Below are 22,331 nucleotides of genomic sequence, written 5' to 3' on the forward strand. Positions count from 1 at the left end.
TGAGCACGTGTTGAAGAAGAGAGAGTTTTAAAATAATTTGATCTTATTTCCACGTAAGTGTGTTTTTCAATTAGCACATGTACCGGCCAAGCCAAGCAGTACAAGGTAACAAGACAGTACGAGTACTTGTACGAGCACGGCCATGACTTGCCGCCTACCACCGCCAGTTTTACCCTTTGACTTTTGGTAGGCGAAGATATGAAAATCACCTATAGATCGAGAGATAACAACAGATTTTGGGTGATGACGTCTGTCTCTTTACATAGGTTATAAGTTGCGTGTAAACGTATATCATATACGTCCGCGTCCGTTGAGCGGTCCAAATAACCATGTAATTAATATTCATACATTCACATTACGGCATTACATTATGCTATGAGAAAATATTACGAATAGGTTTAATTATCAGATCTAGATACGCGGTTGTGTGTAACTTTATTAAGCTCTGAAGGTTAAATAAATTTAATTTGTTTGGCGGCTGGGAACATTGAAACGGCACCGTATATTATATAACAAGATCTTGTCATCAGTCGACAACTGCACACGACATTAGCATAACCGCTTAAATTTTCCACCAGCAATGCGTTCTTTTTAATCCAGATTAAGCTTCCGAAATGTTCCCTCCATACCAAACAAACTTGCAGACGTGTTCGGTGTACCAAATCGCAAATCTTCTTTTGTTCCATATTCCTCATCCTCCAAGAACCATTTACTATAACTTTCTACGTTGCTCTTCCAATATTCTGTAGGGAAAGCGTGAGGTGCTGACAGAATCTTAAATTTAGCTTTACCTGCAAGATCAGTAAGGGAACCATTTTCACCACCGTAATCTTCGGGTTGTAACTGAATAGGAATTTTTTTACAGAACTCTTCATGGCTACTCTCGCTGTACAGAAACATCTGAAGCCTCGTGAAGAGAACTTTAGTTATAACGTGATCTCTTAAGTCATACACTTACACGTTTACTTAGCTTCTCCGGTGCAAACGATTTACTAAGGTTAATAATGGTTTCAACTAATTGGGGGCAATGGGTGGAATATAGACTCTTCATTCTTATAGGGTACCCTTTGAGCGATATGTTGATCAACTTTTTTAAAAGTGCGGGAGTTAGATGCATGGTGTGACGTATGGTCAAGTTTTTTCCGAAGAACCATGCGATAACCCCGGAAACGGTAAAGTTATCATCCTCCATCAGTAAAATATCATACATCATGAATAGAACCTTGTGAAAAGCAAGGTAATTAATCTTTTCAAAGTTCAAAAGAGGGGAGCGAACCAGAAGTATTCTGGGTCCGTCTGGAGTTTCTGTTTTTGGCAGGGGCAGTATAACTCTAAAATATATGGAGATGAATTAAAGTATGTATCAATATATTATTACTTACCCGAGACGCAGTACTTCTTGAATCTCTTGGTCGAATGGATCTCTACGGGTGAAGAATTCCGTGGCTATAGTTTTTACGGTGTAGTAGTAATCGAGTTTTTCCTGAGTACGATGAAGACTAAATTTACATCCACGCAAGAATGATAATAGAAATTGATCATCTAAAATAAAATAGAAAATAATTTGTTGTCCTATCTGTTATTTACCTCCACCTAACTGGAATCCGCAAGATAGTTTACATAAATAAATTAAGCCACTACTCATATCAGTATCTCTTAAAATAATTTCACTTACCGGTTCTTGAAGTTAGGTGCGGTTGCATCTTAATCCATTCTCTAATGTATTCCAAGTCTTCCGGTACCCTCGACGAATTTTCATGCAGTTCTTCTTCCGCTTTCTTTTGAAGTTCGTTTGATAATTCCCTATACACCATATTTCCAATGCTGTAATCTCCTGGGGAACTGTTGTAAATCGTCTGCAAAAATGTTCTAGGAGGATCGCGTTTTATTCCTTTGAGACCTTGTTGATTGATGGGCAAGAGCACTTCTATAATTCTCACACTTTCATTACCATAATAATAGCAGTGGTTTCACTGATCGAAACGGTCGGTTTAAAGGTCGAAATAAATTAAACCCAATAGATGCAACTACGGCATGGCCTTGTAGGCAAATTCAACTAACGGCAAAATACGTCGATTTTAGCGAATCGCAACTAATTTATCGCACATAGATTCTAAGCCGAAGAATTTTGATTAGCATAATCTTGCCGCCAAGATATGTAAGCCGCCCCTAGTTTCGAGATTTCGAGCCTACAGTTAAATATCGAGGACAATCACGCAATTAGGTGTCGTAACTGATTTGTGTTGTGTTATGTTACTTCAAAGGCAAGAGAAAGTAATCAACATCAATAAAAAAACAATCAAAAAAACGATTCGCCTTGCTTCCACGAAGGACAAAAACAAGATGTCCCTTTTACAAATAAAAATTTGCTTTCCCCCAACTAAAACAGGGATTTTTTGCCACCTTTTTCTTCACATGCGCTTAACACATCTTCCCTTCTTTTCATCTCATTTGAAAAATACAGGATTGGTCCTCGTCTGGAACCGCTTCTGTCCGAATAAGCATATACAGGATACTCGTATCAAGGGGGAACCAGAATGACGTTATGAGTGACAACCCCCACCCCCCTTAACTCCCAGTCCCCCCTCTTCAAAAATCCTAAATGGCAACCCCTTCCTAGTGACACATCGTTGGAAAGCTACTGAAAAATGCTTTCCAGTGGTACCAATAAAGACAATATTCATTAAGACAATTTAACAAAAATTTCATAATTAATAAAATAAAAACTAAATGTTGACATTGGGGGATTTATAGCAAATTGGCTAAAAACTTCAACCTGAGCTGTTTCATTAAGCAATCTTTGTTACTTTCTTTTTTTTATTGACTTACAGTACAGCTGAACGTGTGGAAAAAATATTCATTTATGACTCCGAAAATCGATCATCTTTTAGAACAGCTAGACCGTTTAATGAGAGACATCTCGGGAGAAATATAAGCCATGCCTATGTTCAAGTTTTGGTCACTAAAGCTCAGGTTGAAGTTCTTGACCAATTTGCCATAAATCCCTCAATGTCAACATTTAGTTTTTGTTAATTATTAATTTTTTGTTAATTTATCTTAATGAATATTGGTACCACTAGAAAGCATTTTTCAGTAGCTTTCCAGCGATGTGTCCACAAGTATAATGGGGTTGCCAGTTAGGATTTTTGAAGAGGGGGGGGGGGTTAACGGGAGGAGGGCTGTCACTCATAACGTCATTCTGGTTCCCCCTCGATACCACCGAAACGGTTTTGCACGTTTTCAATATCTTCTTCAGTTTGGAAAATATAGGCAACTGCAAGTTTTAAAATTGACACCCTGTGTACAATTTTAGACGCAAGTGGGAGTAAGTGGTGGTAAAACTGGTGATAACTTTTATTCCTGAATCCATGCGCCAAAGCTACCTCATTCTCAATGTAGAAATTTCAATAAATTCAGGAATTCTTACAGGAACTTTAATTAAGAATTAATGATAAAAATTTCACATCATTACATGTATTTACCACAATTAGGTAGAAGTGATTGCAAATATGGCAACATATACATGTCGATGTCTGGCGAGTGAAGGGTTTGTGGGCTAACGTCACTTTTGTACTTTTTGGTACGGTAAAACCTCCTATAAAGTGGTATTCCTGTTCGTATGTCCGGACTGTATGGCACTTGGTGACGTTACTAGGTGTCGGTAATTTACAAACCATTTGAGTTATCGGAGCATTCAGTTTATACGGTACAGGGAGAGTTCTGAGGTGTAGGTGTGGTTCTTTACTGGAACCATACCTCCCATACAGCGTATACGATATTCCTGTTCAGACGGTCCCTGACAGTTCTGGAGATGAACCTGGGTTTTCTGCTTGAGAGGCCGGGTTTGATTGTAGATAGTACACCATAGTGAGATACTATAATCCTAAGCAATGTGTGACGCGCTTTTTGGTGGTAGGATCGCACTGAGTACAATGGTCACTACGGATTCATCTTGAGGTCCAGTAGCGAAGGCATATTTTGGAGATGAGAAGTTTTACACTATCATCAATTTTTTTGTGGGAGGTTCTGGGAGTTATCCGAAAGGATCGAGGCTTAACACTTCGATACTTGCGTTGTTGGAGCGGCATTTTTATAGTAGCCCTGCAGGTTTGATGCCTGTAACCTCTGGAACTCACACCTCTTTGACTTATTTTGTAACTTTTGTTAGAGGACTCTTTGCCTATAGTAACAAATTACTTACTAGGTTTTATTCATACTGCACATACCATTCACTTATTTGGAAAGCGAGTATGAGCAACAGATGCCCCACAAATAGTGTTTTCTTGGCTTTGTGTTAGTCACACAGCAAGATAATACTTCTATTATAAAGCACCTAGGGCACGTGACAAGAAATGGCAGTTACAATCAACCACCCGTGTTTTGTGGGGTATGGAATTGCAGAATATGTTTGGTAATCTCCATGTTGAAATACTCGTATTACGATGGTAAATCAATTCCATAATGCCCGCCATCTTGGATATAAGGGCTTAAATGCCAAAATCGGGTCTGGCAACAGGGCGCATCGATTTCAGCGGGGGCCAATTAGTCTAAAACCGCCTGTTGCCAGTTTGTAGCACAAAACGCCGTTAGACATGCACTTTTCAGAAATGTCTCCCTGACTAAGAGGTAAAATCGTATTTTGTTACCAACACTAATCTGTAATCGCTGATAAATTTTGCAATCGGTTATCCTCAGCCACTGCAAAATTTGATTATTTGTATTGGAACAACTACGTCTTTCTTTTTTGGTAAGAGCCAAATAAAATGTTCCAAATTGTTGTAGGAACTCAACTTACAGAAGGAGGACCACAGAATTCCTTAGTGTTATAATGCCATTTAAATGGGAACAAATATTACTATTCATGATGCTTTGGTTTGTTTACCCACTTGATATCAGCGAACATTTCCACGGAGTAAAAAAATACATTGTGCTATAAGAAAAAATGTTCCAAAACCCACTCGTGGGTATTGCCGCGTAACACAAAGTATTGAAACGATGCATCGTCATCGAAAGCACACAAAATGTCGTCCACGTCCAGAGAATGAGAGGAGTTAAATAAGTAAAATAAAGTTTCAAAGAAATATTACCATACATAAGAAAGTTGGCTATGAGCAGTCTGTGCAGTCACTGCACATGCCCACATAATTTTTACATCTTGTCAATAAAAAATATTCATTGAACTCTAACAATTCACTACTGAAAGTAAACAATTGCACACAACACTATAGCATTATCGCTTCCACCAAGAATACGTTCTTTTTAATCCAGATTAAGCTTCCGAAACGTTCCCTCCATACCAAACAAACTTGCAGACGTATTTGGCGCACCCAATCGCAAGTCTTCTTTTGTTCCGTATTCCTTATCCTCCAAGAACCATTTACAGTAACCTTCAACCTTGGTTTTCCAATATTCTGTAGATAAAGCGTGAAGTGCTGGCAAAACCTTAAATTTAGCTTTACCTGTAAGCCCACTTAGGGAACCATTTTGACCACCGTAATCTTCGGGTTGAAACTGTATAGGAAATTTTTTACAGAACTCTTCATGGTGACTCTCACTGTACAGAAACATCTGAAGCCCCGATAAGAGACATCAATTACAACATATCTTATACACTTACACGTTTACTTAACTTTTCCGGTGCAAACGATTTACTGAGGTTAAAAAAGGTTTCAGCTAACTGAGGGCATTGTGTGCAATAGAGACTCCTCATTCTTATAGGGTACCCTTTGAGCGATATGTCGTTCAACTTTTTTAAAAGTGACGGAGTTAGATGCATAGTGTGGCGTATGGTCAAATTTTTTCCGATTGACCATGCGATAATCCCGGAGACGGTGAAGTTATCATCCTCCATCAGTAAAATATCAAACATCATGAATAAAAGCTTATAATAAGCAAGGTAATTTATCTTGTCAAGGTTCAAAAGAGAGGAGCGTAACAGAAGTATTCTGGGTCCGTCTGGAGTTTCGGTCTTGGGCAGAGGCAATATAACACTAAAGTATATGGAGTTGAATTAAGGCACGTAGCCATATATTTATTTACCCGAGACGCAGTACTTCTTGAATATCTTGATCGAATGGATCTCTGCGAGTGAAGAATTCCGTGGCTATAGTTTTTACGGTGTAGTAGTAATCGAGTTTTACTTGAGTACGATGAAGGCTAAATTTACATCCACGCAAGAATGATAATAGAAATTGATCATCTAAAATAAAATAGATAATAATTTATTGTCCTATCTGTTATTTACCTCCACCTAACTGGAATCCGCAAGATAGTTTATATAAATAAATAAAGCCACTACCCATATCAGTATCCCTTAACATAATTTCGCTTACCGGTTCTTGATATTAGGTGCGGTTGCTTCTTAATCCATTCTCTAATGTATTCCAAGTCTTCCTGTACCCTCGATGGATTTTCATTCAGCTCTTCTTCCGCTTTCCTTTGAAGTTCGTTTGATAATTCTCTATACACCATGTTTCCAATGTTGTATTCTCATGAAGGACTGTTCTAAATCGTATAAAGAAACGTTGTATGAAGATCGCATTTTATTCTTTTGAGACTTTGAAGTTTGATATGTATGGGAGCCGGGAGGTAACCTTTCTCATAATTCACACACTGTCATTAGCATTATAATAATAATTTTTTATCCAACGAGCGAAACGTCCAGAGTCCGTTTACATTAAGGTCGAGATTAAATTAAATTCACTGTGAACGGCCCTGCTTCTTGGTTAATGTTCTGTGTTTACTGAAATATAAAACCAGATTTTGCATAAGAAGCACTTGTAATTGAATTGTAAAGTAACAAAAAATTGCGATTTGCAACTATTAACTAACGAATGCATTTACTACATTTAATATTCAGGAAAGATTGCCGGTCACAGAACACTTGATCCCGATCTACAATCTCTGTTTTTCGTAAGGTACTAGCGAGTTTCGGGATAGTATCGTGTCAATGTTGAATGAAAAGACTTTTTCTTCAACATTAGCACGATCCTATTCCAGAAGTCGCTCGCATCTTAAGGGCGCGCTATCAGTATTGTGTGTTGCCTATCTCACAATAGCTTTCTTATGGGAAACATGCCTAACGGAATTCATACCGTTTTTAAAAACTATACATTTTTTTTGGGAAATGTTTGTTGTTTATTGTTCTTAAATGTATGTAAATTATGAGTGAACAGTTTATATTGCACTAAAACTCATAGCACATTCTCTGAAAGTGTATAAAGTAGACGTTCGATTGCAGTGGCAATCTTTTGTGTATAATTCAAAGGTCAAAGAAGTTTTTGAAATATAAATTGTTTCTCCAGATTCTTGAACATATAAGGAATAAAACGTGATGTAAAAATGGATGTGGTTTCTAAAGCACAAACGGTATGAACTCCGTACACTTGAAGAATAACTCGTAAAACAATTATAGAAAAGAAATCTGTGCTCAGTGTAGTTCAACGTGTATCCACTAAGATGGCTACGGTATACTATTCTTACAAAGCGGGAAATTTAAACTGGAGTACTTATTGGAATGTATTAATGTATCTATTTTTTAGCAGTATAACTTATTCCTTTATTGGCTTTGTTGGTTATTAATGCAGATAAAATGTATCCAGCAAAAAACCGTACCATAAGTAGGAATTACACTGGTTAACGTTACCTACATTCAAAATTTGGGTTAGGAAACTGGCAAAAGAAGTATTTATAAACGTTGAGTTTAGGATCATGGGATTTTTCACTCTACGTTATAATTAATTAATATAAAAATTTCAGAGCTTACAACAAAAAGAGGTTATGTGGGATGGTGTTTCTGAATTGATAATACAGTGTTAATACTGCTTACGTTTACCAGACGAAGCGCTACTTATGGGCAAGAATACTCTCGCCCAAGTTGCTATCTAATAGCACTGTCGACTTGTACGATGGTATTTACACCTCGGAAGTGCTATCAGACAACTCTGCAAGAAATCAGTAACTGAAGATTATATATTTATTCGATAATAAATGTACACGTCACTTACAACTAAATTTAAGCACTATTAATAATAACGAAACCCCACCGATTGGATGCCATCTTGGTTCCCATAATTTGAATGAACTACATACTATCGGCATTGAATAATTCAATCGTTGAGTGAAGGATCTCAATGTTATCGGTATTATATCAAAATATGATTTCACACCCAAACAAATAACATTCAATTATGAGTTAGTATTGCTGACTTGCAAATCTGGTTTTCCTAAAAATATTGCGTGGATTGTCCTTTGTGATCATAAAGGCTGAGTATTCCTTAAGGCCGATTCACATTATTATCGGTCAGGTTACGGTCTGAACATGACCAGTACAGAAATACACGGTTACAGTAATTGACCGCACCGTGTTCTGACCATGATGTGACCGATGGCCTTATATAAACGCACTGCAATGACATCGTTCGGTAAAATGATAATCGGAAAAAAATGTACTCGGTGTCGGAAGTCAATCTTCGGAAATGTGTACAGTCGAAGGATAGCCTAAAACCGAGCCTAAAACAATCCATTAATAGAACTATATTAAAATAAAGATCCTCAACTTTACTTACCTAGGTAGGTACTGGTTTTTTTTTGTTATTTTGCAGTTAATAGAAAATCAGGTAAACATAATCCATAACATAACCCAACTTTGAATGGCATTTCAGGAATTACAATTACTATAGGCACTGTTATTGGCATTCAATTGAATTATTGAACAAAACCGCATATTATGGTAAATAAGTATTTTTAGGTAGAATTTATTTCGCAAGATCACTAAATTCCCTTTTTAGAGTTACGGAACGATATTTACAGTTACAGGTGGTAACCAAAGATAAGCAAAATACTATTTTTAATTTTATCTCAAGACGAATGTATGCGAGTGTCAGCGACCTAACGAAGTACAAATAGGGATCGCGGATTCGGGATGGCAGCACAAAGCAACGAATATTTCAAAAATACTTCTTAGTTCACTTTTCTTACACCATGGCGTGCAAACGCACCCTTAATAAAAACAAAGATTGTAAATCGACACAAGGTGTGCTGTGACCGGCAATCTTTCCTGGCGAGAGTTATAGCTGGGAATGTGCTACGATGTTGAATTCCGATCCAAGTAGCATTCATCCGTTCTTGTTAATTAATGTGTGTGGAATCATTTGAGGATTGTGTTCTAGGGGGATATCATAATCGAAAATGGAACTGGGTGTTATGGTTGGCTGCGTGTATAAACTTCCATTCATTTTATTGTAGTACGCTAGTCCTTGTTAGCTAACAACCATATAAGTTAAAGTCAAAAATAGAAATAGAAAGGAAAAATCAAATCTACTAGAAGTTTCCAACCAGAGTTCCTAGTTTGCTTGAAAACTGTCACGCTCGCCCCTGACTTAAGGTAAACCTATATTGCGTTCGTACCTCCAGATGCTGTATGGGGTCTTATCTTATGGACTAAATGTACCTATCTCATACTAATTTGCGTCATTCTTCGATAACGCTATCCTTATCCCTCACCGCAGTGATGTCAGACTGACATATGATTAAATTGAAGTATTAAAACAGCATAATCTCCTTGTGCTATCAATGCCACGTTTGTTAACCTCAATTTCTCTTGATGGTAATAAAACAAATATAATTTCGTTTAATTTCGCGTTGAACTTTTTCAAAAGAGGTCTTAATCTGTACTGCTGTAAAACTTGTAGTAACGCTTTATTTTCTTGATTACAAGTATTATTATTGTTCACGGTCTATTTTTTTGAATGATCCTCGTAACAGTGGTAACCTTGCAATTTTAAACACGCAATTTTTGTGGCTCTGCCATTGGTCGCTATCGATTGTACACCCTGTATAACATGCCAAGCTATCACCTTAGATCATATACATATTACATCTCGTATTACATTGACGGAGCGATGCAGCTACACTATGTCGCCAACATGTTCTGATTCAATATTCGACGTACTTTTGTGCTGTATCTAGCTTGTGGACGTACAATTTGTATGTTTTTTTTTTAATTAATTACTCTCGATATAGATCAACGATAGAGGAAGCATCAATTGCTAAGATTATTAGCTACCTCTGCCGGAAAAAAAAGATGTTTTTATTGACCTATGATGGTGAGTATTTATCTGAGATAGTATTTATTGTTAATGTATTTCTCTTTTTAGGTACCAAGCAGTCATGATGAATTATGGGTGAGTATTAAAAATTTGGTATAATCCAGTGTCACAGTTCGTTGTATAGATTGGTTATTTTAAAAAATTCTATTATTTTTGTATTGTTCTCCCCATTTTTTATGATATCAATTGCGGTGCCGCTAATATTACAATTTTCACGATATTCCGCAAGTTTCTCGCAACCTTCTAATATATGTTTTAGATTAGAATTTAGATTAGAGCGCTTTCTTTCCTAGAAGTAGATGACTGTGGGTTAGTCTTGAATGCCCTATTGCTATTCTAGTCAGTATCACCTTGTCTTTCTTACTTACATTGTTATTATACTTTGTTAAAGCAAGAGATGGGCGAGTTTGGGAGTGCCAACTGCGCGACTCTTGCCATTCTCGCAGCCATAAGTCCCCAATATGTGAAGTTATGGAGTTCATGCATTTTCCTACATTGTCTTCAATTCTTCATTGAGCAAGCTAAATGTATGAAAGGTAAGTTGCTCTCCTTTACAAGCTTATTCATAACAAATGTGCATGGTTTGTTCCTTGTTTGCGCCCAGTAATAACAGTCTAAGATGTTAGGTTCTGTTATGTATTTATGTAAATGGTGGTGTTCTTGGCGCATTATTTTTATGGCATATTTCAACATGATCTTCCTCCTTCTATAACTAGGAGGTAGGAAGCCTGTTTCGCGATATATACTGTTTTCGGGAGAGGTCCTAAATGCTCCGCTTGATGTCCGAATTATTTTTAAGATAGCTGAATCCAACTTTTTTAAATGGGATTTAGCGGCGTTTCCAAATACGACAGCGCCATAATCTGCCTTACGCTGTCGTATTTGGAAACGCCGCTAAATCCCATTTAAAAAAGTTGGATTGTATGTTGTTATTTCATATACAGTTGCAATGATGGTAATCAATGAGAAAATGTTCATAATAAATGCAATATTTATTATTTAGGGTAAAAAAGGATTTGATTACATTAGTAAATACATCTTTAAACCTTTCGCCAGGAAAGATTGCCGGTCACAGAACACTTGATCCCGATCTACGATCTATGTTTTTCTAAAGATGTAAGCGACTTCCGGGATAGTATCGTGTCAATGTTGATTTTTGAACAAAAAGACTTTTCGTTCAACATTAGCACGATCCTATTCTGGAAGTCGCTCGCATCTTAAGAAAAACATAGATTGTAGATCGTCACAAGGTGTGCTGTGACCGGCAATCTTTCCGGCCGAGAGTTCTATATGATAATTTACGGGCACAGTACTGTATTGAAAGTTTACTTTTATATAATCTTGTCAATTAAATTTTTTGGTGGGAAACTAAAAATTATTTGCTCCATTAGTTTGCAATTTGTCATTATCACCGACCACTTAAATTATTTGATCACATTTGTGAAATCATTCCTTTCTTATAACGGGCGATCAAAAATGGGTGGCGAATCCCTGGCGATCGAGTCGCCTTAGGAAGTTCAAGAGAAGTACGATTTCCCATGTAAACAAAAATTCCAAATATGACTCGGCAGCAACTCATTTTTGATTGCACAGTATTTATTTATTAGGTAGAAGCGTTGAATGATCGATTCCTTCACTCAACGGTAGAAGTCTGCACTATAATAAGCAATAGAAATTTGATTTTTCGATTCATTTTTTTAGTAGACACGGCTTTGTTTCTTAGAAGAAGGGAAGAAAAAGCATGTTAAATTGTATTAAATTTTATTTTAATGTTAATACAAAGTTACTTAACACATGTTCATGACTAAATCAATATTAAAACTATAACAAAAAAAAGTCATTGATATAACTCAAGAACTAGTGAGTTTTGAAATATACGCAGTTTTAATTTACTCCTAACGTATCACATCCCCAAAAGATTAAAATCCATAACTCACACATAAAACTAGATAGTATAAAATAGTGTAAAATTGTTGTCCTACTACCTCTAATTTAAATTTTTTTTTAGCTTCATAATGAAGCCTTACTTTTAAAAATATTTTTATAGCACTTTTAATTAAAGCGAGGTTAACAAAACAACAACGGATGTTTGCGAATATACGACATTAAACTGGACAAACTTCCTACAAAAGATAAGTACTAAGTTACTAATAGTGAAAGATGATAGGAATAAAAATGCAGGTTGGGATGTTGGCGACCGACGGTTGTCTTTTAGTAGAGCTATCGCCAAGAGTTTTTCTATTTAAGATTATAATCGCAAATTTCTAAAATATCCAATGGAGTCTCAAGAAACACCCAATATTGTTCATGCGCCAGAATGTCTTTGATAAAATTTAATTTTAGTACAATGCGTATGTACATTTATATGCCCAACCTTTAGGAAATTACTAGGTAGGTAGTGTATGTGCACTGAAATGAAACCTGGTTAGTGCGTCTAACCATTGGATATTATTCAATGGTCTAACTCTCTGTAGTCAATTTGTATTTCAATGTTATTGCAATTGGTTAGACCACCAACAATACACATCTCTAGACGCTGTACTCTTTGAGTGAGACCAACGATGTATCTCTATCCTTCCCAGTTTTGCATATTCTCTTCATTTATTGTTAAACACAATAGACCATGTATAATGATCAAGGACTAATTATGTAAACAAGTTTATCGAAAAGCTGTACAATATTTGACTTGAGATGCACAAATGCCTATTTCTTTTACCATTGAGTAAATTACTTATTCAATGCATTTACTGCATTTTTCTATAATGACATCTTCTGTAAATTACCTGGTTCTCAGGTCATTAGAGGACTATAGATTAGCATTGTTTGTTAACATTTTTAATTACCCCTTATTTCCTGTGATTTGTTCTAATCAATTTTACTGATTTATAGATTTTTATAGTTATTAGATAGATATGTGCATGAATGCACTTAGGTATGGTAGAACCTAATAAACCGGCACCTAAAATAAATCTCTTTATTTTATTATATATAAGCACAGATATACGTAAACTGTGATATAAGGGTGAACAACAACAAAAAATGTATTTTTTTTATAAACATGATAGCTAACATTTAAAATTCTGTTACAATGATTAAAAGTATAACATATACCGCTTTTTAAATAAATTCTTATATCTTTTCAAGAAATAATAATTGTACATTTAGCGTTATACGTATTTATATTTATATATTTGTGCGGCAAGATGACTGCGCTTATTTGTCCTAAATTGAGAATTCAGTTGTAAAATTTGTTGATTCCGCGGTTGATCCTCTATTTTCTGAAAGGCAAGATTCGAGATGATATCAGTTCATATTCGCTAAGTTGATGTGAAATTTGCGAGATTCCATCATATTCTCAAACGGAAAAAATAAAAAGTTGAAATTTTTTTAAAGTGGGAGAATTTTTTTTTACCCACCACTAATTACTGCGAAAACCCAAAATTTCGCTCATGGTTTTTTAGCAGTCATGATGATAAGATCACACTTCGAAAGAATGGGTGCGTTCACCAGAACCAAACGTGTTTGTGCTTTGATTACGTTTACAAACACAAACTGTTTAGGTGCTGGTGAACGATAGGGTGCGTTTGCCAGATCAAACTGTTTGCAAACCGTTTGCGCTTTTTACATAAGTACGTTCACTGAACGCGTTGCTAGTTATTAAACTGTTTGCAAGCGGACGCCATTTTTTGAATCGCAATTTAAACTCGCTGAAAATCACAAACATGTTTGTAAAGCATGCATATTTGTTTAAACCATCGGCATATAGGTTTATGCGCGAAATTGGAGTAAATTACTAGTACCTATACATCACGACCAAAAATTGTATAATTGCACATTGCACACAATGCGCTTTAAAGTTGTAAGAGATAAATCGAATAATTTAATTATGAATGAAGATTCCATGTATACAGGCTGATTCAAATTCGAGGGCCACCATGGGGATCTCGGGAACTGTAAGAAATAGAGGTTGGCAAAGTTGAGTAGTTTAATGCGTAACAAAATGCCGTTTTGAAACTAAAAAAATACCGACTACTTTCGGAGATAATCCAGAAAAAAGTGACATTTTACAAAATCGATTTTATTTGTTCCTAAGTTATTTAAAAAGATATTTCAAAATAAACGTCACACAATTGTGACCACTTTATTCCGTATACAAAATGTTAGTTTTAATTTTTAGTCTGACGTTTCGTCTCCAGTTAACCATCATCAGTTTTATTTTTTCTTATGGAAGTCATTTTTACTTTTTGTGTCATTTGATAAAGCTTTTTCCTATCAATAAATGGCGCTGTTAATCCGGTAAAACGCAAAAAACTGCGAACGTACACTGCCCACGACAAAGTTGCCAGACAAAAAAGAAGATATTTTAACATTACTTCAGCCTCCACGACCAGTTTTCTTTTTATTGTCGACAAGGGTTTCATAATTCTCCTGAAATTTCCGACCCAAGTCTTCATGTGACAATCGTGCCCTTTTCCTAGAAACACGTCTTATATTTCTGACCAAATATTTTTTCTTTTCCTTTTTGGATCTCGAAAGTCAAATTTTGAATCCTCGACGAGAACCTAATAACTTTGTAGTGAAATCGTTCCACACCAAACTTCTCTTCGAATCTAATTAGGGTACATTATTCGTATACTAATGATTAACACAAGTATCTCTATATAACATAACAGATACTGGCTGAGTGCTCTCGATTTCAGTGGGACTTGTACTGACCCCTTCATATGCGGTTTATGAAAGCTCCAAAACGGCACGAACCATTTGCTCGTCTCCTAGTAGATTGCTGCCTTGCAACACTAACTATCCGTTCTTCACCTATACAAATCTTTCCTTAAAATGACTATACTTATGTGGTGAGTTTCTTAAATTTATTAAATGTAACAATCTGAAAATAAAAACTTGTAAAGCAGGTACAATTTATGGATAAAAAATATTTACTCAAGGATCCAGTGAATATGCACTTATACTCCCATCTTGATTTTCTATAGGACAATTCAATTCATCTCGTATAGTAGGATGCATTTAAACTGTAGAAAGATTGCCATATTTTTATTGAAATGTACAAAAGAATACAAAACGGTTTTTTCAGAATTCACTCAAAATAAATTTCACGTGTGGTTTCCAGGCAAATTGCGCGCTTAGGACAAATGCGCATGCCCGATCAACATGTTTGTGATTTTCAGCGAGTTTGAATTATGATTAAAAAAATGGCGACCGCTTGCAAACAGTTTGACAATTAGCAATGCGTTCAGTAAATATGCTTATATAAAAAGCGCAAACGGTTTGCAAACAGTAGGTTCTGGTGAACGCACCCAGGGAGATATGTCAGCAAAACACAAAATAGCAAAATTGTACACGAAAAAACAAACCGGTGGTTACATAACCCCCCCCCCCCCACAATGTTGGGGATTGGGCGCCAGCTCTGCAATTTGTGGCGCTACGTTTAAAGAAAACAGCGCAGCGCTTGCTGTTGGTAGTCATGGAACACAATGGTGGTGTTAGCGTTAATATAGCACCCCCAAAAGTTAAAGGCTTTTTGCAAAATCTATAATTGCGCTAGGATAACTTGAGTGCTAGATCTACAGAACAGAATACATCAAATTTTTACACGAAAAGACAAAATGGTATGGTGCCCCTCCCCCCACACTATTGGAGGGTGATGGAAGCTCTAAAATTGTGGCGCTGGCTAGCGCTAGGTCAGCAGAACACAAAACGTCAAAATTTTACCCTAAAAAATAAAATGGTGGTGCTAGGAAAAAGCCCCCCCCCCCGCACTATTGGGGGGTGGCGCTAGCTATAAAATTTGTGGCGCTAGCTTTTGGAAATGATCGGAAGCAATGGTGGTGCTAGCATTAAGATAGCACCCCCCGAAAGTCAAAAGCTTTTTTGCAAAACCTATAATGACACGACACGAGCTTCGTTTACTTGCATTACATGTTACATGAATAATTTTTGGTTAACAAGAGTCATTACGGGACAACTACTAATTCATCAAAACCGCAAGGGTGGATTTAGTGGCGTAAGCGTACCTATTGTACAGCCAGGAATGCGAGTAATTGGTAAAACTCCCAGAAAACACGCACAATTGCTATTTTTATGAACAATTCAAACGCCTTTTAAAAGTGGATTTGGAAAAGAATTCGGAATTTTTGCCACCTATTCAATAATGATGCGAGCCCAAGAAATAAATCCTGAAGTGTGTTACAGTGAAAACTGCGGTAACCAATCTCCCAAAAGGCCTAATGGTAAAACGTTACAATTTTCAAACAATGTATCTGCGACAGTTCGACGGGAACGGACTAAAACATAACTAAATACAAATTGGCTATTTACATTTTGTTACATGATAAGCGCATAGAACTTTTTTTATGAAATGATTAGTTCTTTATTCTTGTAACGTTCGCTTCTGTAAGTATACCCCTTGCGAAAAAGTTTTTCAATTCTACTTTAAGCGGTATTTTTGTTCTAATAACGCCGGTGGATGGGACACGTTTTAATAGTGGTTACGTTTTTGTTTTTATAAAATGATACTCGTATTTGTTCAGAGCCTTTCGAAAGAAAAATACATTTCCGTGAGTGCACTATAATTAAGCCGGATGGCGAAGTTTATTCCGGACCGAAAGTGATTAGTTAATTAAAAAATTAGTTCTAAACTCTACATAGGTAAGTTATAGCCTCAGTTGTGAACTGTCGGTTATTACAACGGAAATATCTCTTAAAAGGTAGATGTTATTTTTTGTGGTAACAGCTTTGATCAAAAGATAACTACAGTCCGTCTCCGAAGCGACCCAACAGATCAAATTGCCTTGTTTGTGTACACTATGTAGCGGCGTGTCCCGCAATATCAGCTCGGGCTTGTTTCTTTGTTCAATCGATTGTGTGACATCTTGTCTTTATGGACCTAGATACGTACACTTGGCCCCAATCTCATGTCATATTGCAGATGTTCTTCTGCTTTCTTGCATTGGGTCGTTCCGCCCGCTTGCTTACTCGAATCGTATGGACATGGGAATGTCCTTATAGCTTTCTTTGTTCCTAACTACAAACAATTTTATCGGCACGAATCTGTGATTGCAGGCGATATCTGCGTTGTCATTTACAATCACTTCTTTTCGTTCGCGTATAGTAAGTGTTTGTGTTTATTTAATGCGAAAATGTACTCCCGCCTGTTCGTAATTTCTTTGTTGCGCTGATTGTAATAACTGGTAATCTAAAGCGCATAAACACCGCACATTAACTTAATAGATACGAAGATGTGGCATAAACACATCAAACGCGAACATTTATAAAAGATAAAAATAATATCCAATACGAGAATTGATCCATCAGACTGTTGTTAAAGTACATCAAAGAGAGATATTTTATTCATTTTATGAGTACGTCTAAGCGGAACAAACAGAATTGCAGAAATATTCCACCCCTTGTTACGACGGCCTGCACGATGCCATTACAGATGTCATAATTTCCTATATTTTATGATCCTTTTAATCGTTATGCGTGTCTGGATGTTTGCGAGCATTAAATAACACTTTATAAAGCATTCGTAAATGAAATGGAAATGCGGGTACGGAGAAAGTTGTTCACTGTTTGACGCCCTTAAATAAAACATGTAATTTCATTTCTAAAGCTCTTTATGGATTGTCCGGAAACCTGAATGGGATTTTAAAAACTCCGCTATGTACCTAAACTAATTTGAACCACATGCATAATGACAAAATATGAAATTTTAATGTCCGGGAAGTGCACTTGTAATTTTAATTACGTTAAAGTTGAAAATTAAAAATTACGTGAACGTATGCGGTAGCAAGAACTGTCCTTCACGTAGTTAAACTCTGTCAAGTGCTGTTTAGTTTTACAAGAATTTATACAAATTACAGCAATTTAATTTAAAAGTGACTACACTTGCAGCTCGTAAATATCCGTCCGTACTTGTTTAGTTATATCCAGAAGCAGGAACAAATTCATAATTATATTCTCGCGAAAACACTTACGTTATAAGGTAGCCGGATTCGCTTAAAATACATAATAAAATTCTTAAGCTAATATCTGGAGAAACTCGTCAAAAGTTTGATAGCAGCGAGAGGGTAAACACGCTTAAGTAAATTAGTCTAGGTTGGGCGTGGATTTACTCATTTATTTTACGGACCTTCCCGCAATACGGTTACCAGATATTGCCTTCTGAAACGAATCAAGTGTTATTACATTACAAAATATACAACCACTTCCGTTATAATAACTCCTCCTTACTATTTATGCGTTACAATAACGGGGAATTTACGTCGACTATTATTGCCAGTATTTGCTCCTAGGGACTCTGGCACTCGCACACGTTATCTTCACTTAAACTAACAAAGCAAGAGTAAGAACATGAATGATAAAATCAAGTTGTAAATCAGCATATGCATGATGAAAGCGCATTTTCGGTAATGCAGACCGGTATTTAATTAGCAAAGTTTAAAATTATCGATCTCACGAGTAATCTAACTCAAAATAGACTAGAGCCTGCACATCTACACTACAACAGATAGCTTTTAGTGAAAATTTGAAGTCTCTAGCTATTGTAATTGCTGAGATCTCAGCCGGACAGCCATCCAGCCAGCCATAACGAATATAATAGCGTATTTTTTTCCAAAAATGCGTTAAAAATTAATTTGAGCAAAAATAAATACCTTTGTTTATTCGTCTACTATTAGTCCAGGAAACGAATGAAAATGCCCGGTATGATTGGAAGCGGAATGTTTGACTTCAGAACCTTGTGTGGACGCCTTAGGAGGTAACCATACTCAAAGTCCCCATGATTCCCACAGGAGCCTTCCCGGGGAGAGGGGCCCAAAGGTCAACATGTTGGGTTTTTCGCTGATATCTTGAAAACGGTGCATTGTACGAAAAAATTGTTTATTATCAAAATGAAAACTAAAATTATCTACAATTTTGTTTAAATATACTTTTAGGTTAAGTAGCCTCCTTATGAAAGTAAACATGAAGTAAATATCTTAGAACAATTCATCAATATGAACACGAAACATCTTATTTTTGCTTAATCAAATACGACAAGATGTACAATCAAGTAAGTAGCATAAACGGGTACCTTTTATTAACCTAAGATTCTCTTTAAGTGGTCGATGACAAGTAATTTCGAAATTTACTGGTACAAGTACAGGAAGCATTGCAGTGCATAGAATTAGGTCTAGGATGCTGAACATCACCTTACTCTTACTTGAAGGTGCGAAACTGTTTACCTAGAAACATATTTTCTTCACAACCAAAGCATGCGGATATAAGCACTGTGCGAAGTTGCCCATATTAGTTAATCATACATGAATTGAATTGCGAAGTTACTTTTCATATGTACTGTGAAGTCTTAGTTTTTCCTACGTTTGAAGGAATGTTCACTTTGATTCAAAAAGTTTAATTTGAACTGCTACTCCTACATGTTAACTGCGAACATATGTTACCGAAGCTGTAATTTTCAATTCCATTTGTAAATCCGTAAATGTTTTAATGTAAAACAACATTTTGTAGGTAGTTATTTCTTTCACGCACTAAAGCGTAATTTACACGGGATAGTAAAACTATCACAAATTTGTGTCGGAGAGCACTTCCCAATAACTCTCGTAATGTAAACGGTGATAGAAGAGCTCAGCTCAGCAAGTCGAAAACTTTCAGGCAAGTCATTCCTGCAATAAAATCTTGCACGTCTAAACAAGTCTTGACAGCGCTTCCTATAGAAAGTTGACATTTATTTCGATCTTGTTGAAAGTTGATGTGCAAGTGCTGATTAATATAAAAATAGACATGTTTACGGTTTTTGTTAAAGTGACATCTCGAGTCATGTTCTGAATCGACAGGTCAATGACAACTATTTGTAATTTTTTGATTGGTCAAATTACTTTTGCGGACTAGTCCGAAAAGTACCTACTTTTTGGACAGTTACCATGGTGATACTGACGACTCCCCAAATCGCCCATTTTTTTGACCAAAAAGTATAACAAAATAGCGTCTTATTCAGGTGGTTGGAGAAAAAAAATATTAATAGAGTGGCACCCAAAAGATTGAAGCAGTGGTCGACAAACGACAACTACAAGAGCGTGCGCAAACACTGGGTAAGTAAAAAAGTGGTTGGAGAAAAAATTTTATGTTTCATTCGTACGAAAAATGCGTTTCCGTGACTCGGAATGTTGGTGGACGACGCTGACGCGTCGTCCACCACCACCCTTCCTCGTCCCGGAAACGTGCATTTTTCGTACTTATGAAACAAATAACTATTTTTGAAATTCCCAACCGTTTCCGAGAGATAAGCTCTGGAAAGTCGGAAATGTTTGAAAAATTGGTTTTTCAACAAGCATTCCTTTATATCTTGTGAACCGATGATCTGAGAAAAAAATCCTTTCCCAAAATATAGCTTCTCCCCAAATTATCCTTAACCGGTCAAAGCTTATAGCATTTTTAAAATTTCCTAAAATTTTCAATCATTTTTTATATGCAACGATTTGAATGATTTCTTACCTACACTCTTGCTATTTTGCATTTTAACTTGTATTTATGATATAAGGACAATAAATAGCCATCCAGGTGAGTAATAAATTCAGAAAAAAATAACAATTGCGTGATAGAATTTTACGTATATATTAGCAAAGAAAGTTATAAAAAAGTGAAGGTTCAAATAAGGGACGTCATGGATTTATCGCTGTCATGAGCAGTGGACGCAGACATTCTGAGTCTCCTCGGGCGGGATGGGGCCGGCTGTTCTTCCTTGAGTGGTGTGTCTTCCGGTTCAAATGGAGGTAAAACATTCACGATTTCGGCACCGTCTATGTCCTCTTCGCCCTCTTCCTCGTCCTGGAGAGATATCCCATTCAAACAACTTCTGTGGCAATTGTGACAGATGGTTGAGCATCGCATGGAGCCCTTTTTGCACCCCTACCTCGCAGTCTGTCCTGCATCTGCAGAAAATATAGTTGAGTATTTCTTCAGCTGCAGCTGGATCGGTTGTGAGGACTGGTGCCAGGTGGTTGTTGTGATCTCTTTCCCATTGGTCGAGGGAGAGGTCGTTCTTTAGCCACCGCTGGAGATGGTACACTCGAAAGCTTCATGGGTGGAGGAGCGGTTTGAAAATACAGCTGCTGCTTCACGAATGTCGGCATATTTTGAAACATTTTAGAAAATGCCACCTATTTTCCAAAAATTTCCGACTTTCCGAAACGTACGTTTCGGAAACGGTTAAGAATTTCGAAAAAGTGTATAAATAATTAATGTTGTACACAATTTTATGAGTTTTCATTTTGCTAATAGGCAATTTTTTCCTATGGCGCGCCGTTTTTAAGATATCAGTGAAAAACCGAAAATGTTGACTTTTGTGCCCCTCCCCCTGGGAAGGCTCCAGTCGGAATCCTGTGGACTTTGAGTATGGTTACCTCCTAAGGGGTCCAAACAAGTCAAACCTTCAGCTTCCAGCCTTACGTGAGTAAGCCTTCCTTTTCGGAGTTTTTCATCAACGCTACCTGATGCGTAAAAATGTTTACGAATTGTTACGACTTATGTTATTATTATTGTTACTGTTTCTTGTTAGAACTCGAGCCGAGAGGTGGCGTATTTACACCGGCTGAGCACATTGACACGCAACCAATATTCAGTCAACTAAACGAACCGATTAGCAGTATTAGCAAGATTGCCCTTTTCTAAAATACATAAAAACAAGTTACAAAAGTCATTATGCAAACATAAATGACGAGAGCGTATTTTCCTCCTAATAATATTAATGCTAGGACCGGAAAAAAATACCGGTAGGCACGAGATCCTTACCCCATTCTCTTTCAAATGAGCCGCCTATCGTCGAAGTCTATATAGTTTAATGAAAAATAGTGGGGCGTATATAAATACAAACAAATGAAGTGGGCATTAGTTTGACTTTTATTCGAAGTGTTTACGTATGAAATTTTTTAAAATGCGTCCGTAAATAGCATCAAAAATGAGTTGCTGTCGAGTCACCTTTGGAAGTTCCAAGTTAAGTAAGATATTTCCAAAGGTGACTCGACAGCAACTCATTTTTGATCGCATAGTATTCGTAGTATTTACATACAAAGTTTCATTTAAATATCTTCATAAATAAAAAGGTTAGCATCGCACATGCGTTAAACTGAATTTTTGACACTGCGCATGCGCAAACCAAAAAATATCGGTATGCACGGAATCCTTGGCCCGAGCGGTTGAAATAAAATAAAC

At 36.6% G+C, this 22,331-nt stretch overlaps 1 protein-coding gene across 1 annotated transcript; it reads right to left on the bottom strand.

Annotated features, from left to right (window-relative positions):
• Nucleotides 1-408: 408 nt before the first annotated feature.
• On the bottom strand, nucleotides 409-6,629 carry LOC116170084. Its single transcript, XM_031486267.1, has 10 exons — nucleotides 6,333-6,629; nucleotides 6,040-6,199; nucleotides 5,618-5,990; nucleotides 5,460-5,568; nucleotides 5,265-5,411; nucleotides 1,676-1,927; nucleotides 1,383-1,542; nucleotides 959-1,331; nucleotides 792-900; nucleotides 409-743 (listed from the first exon to the last, which is right to left on the bottom strand). Exons 1-10 carry the CDS (start codon nucleotides 6,469-6,471, stop codon nucleotides 592-594), a joined length of 1,974 nt encoding a protein of 657 aa, XP_031342127.1. The 5' UTR covers nucleotides 6,472-6,629; the 3' UTR covers nucleotides 409-591.
• Between the last annotated feature and the right edge of the window lie 15,702 nt (nucleotides 6,630-22,331).

Source organism: Photinus pyralis, unplaced genomic scaffold, assembly GCF_008802855.1.
Source record: "Photinus pyralis isolate 1611_PpyrPB1 unplaced genomic scaffold, Ppyr1.3 Ppyr1.4_LG5, whole genome shotgun sequence".
Taxonomy (NCBI): Eukaryota; Metazoa; Arthropoda; class Insecta; order Coleoptera; family Lampyridae; genus Photinus; species Photinus pyralis.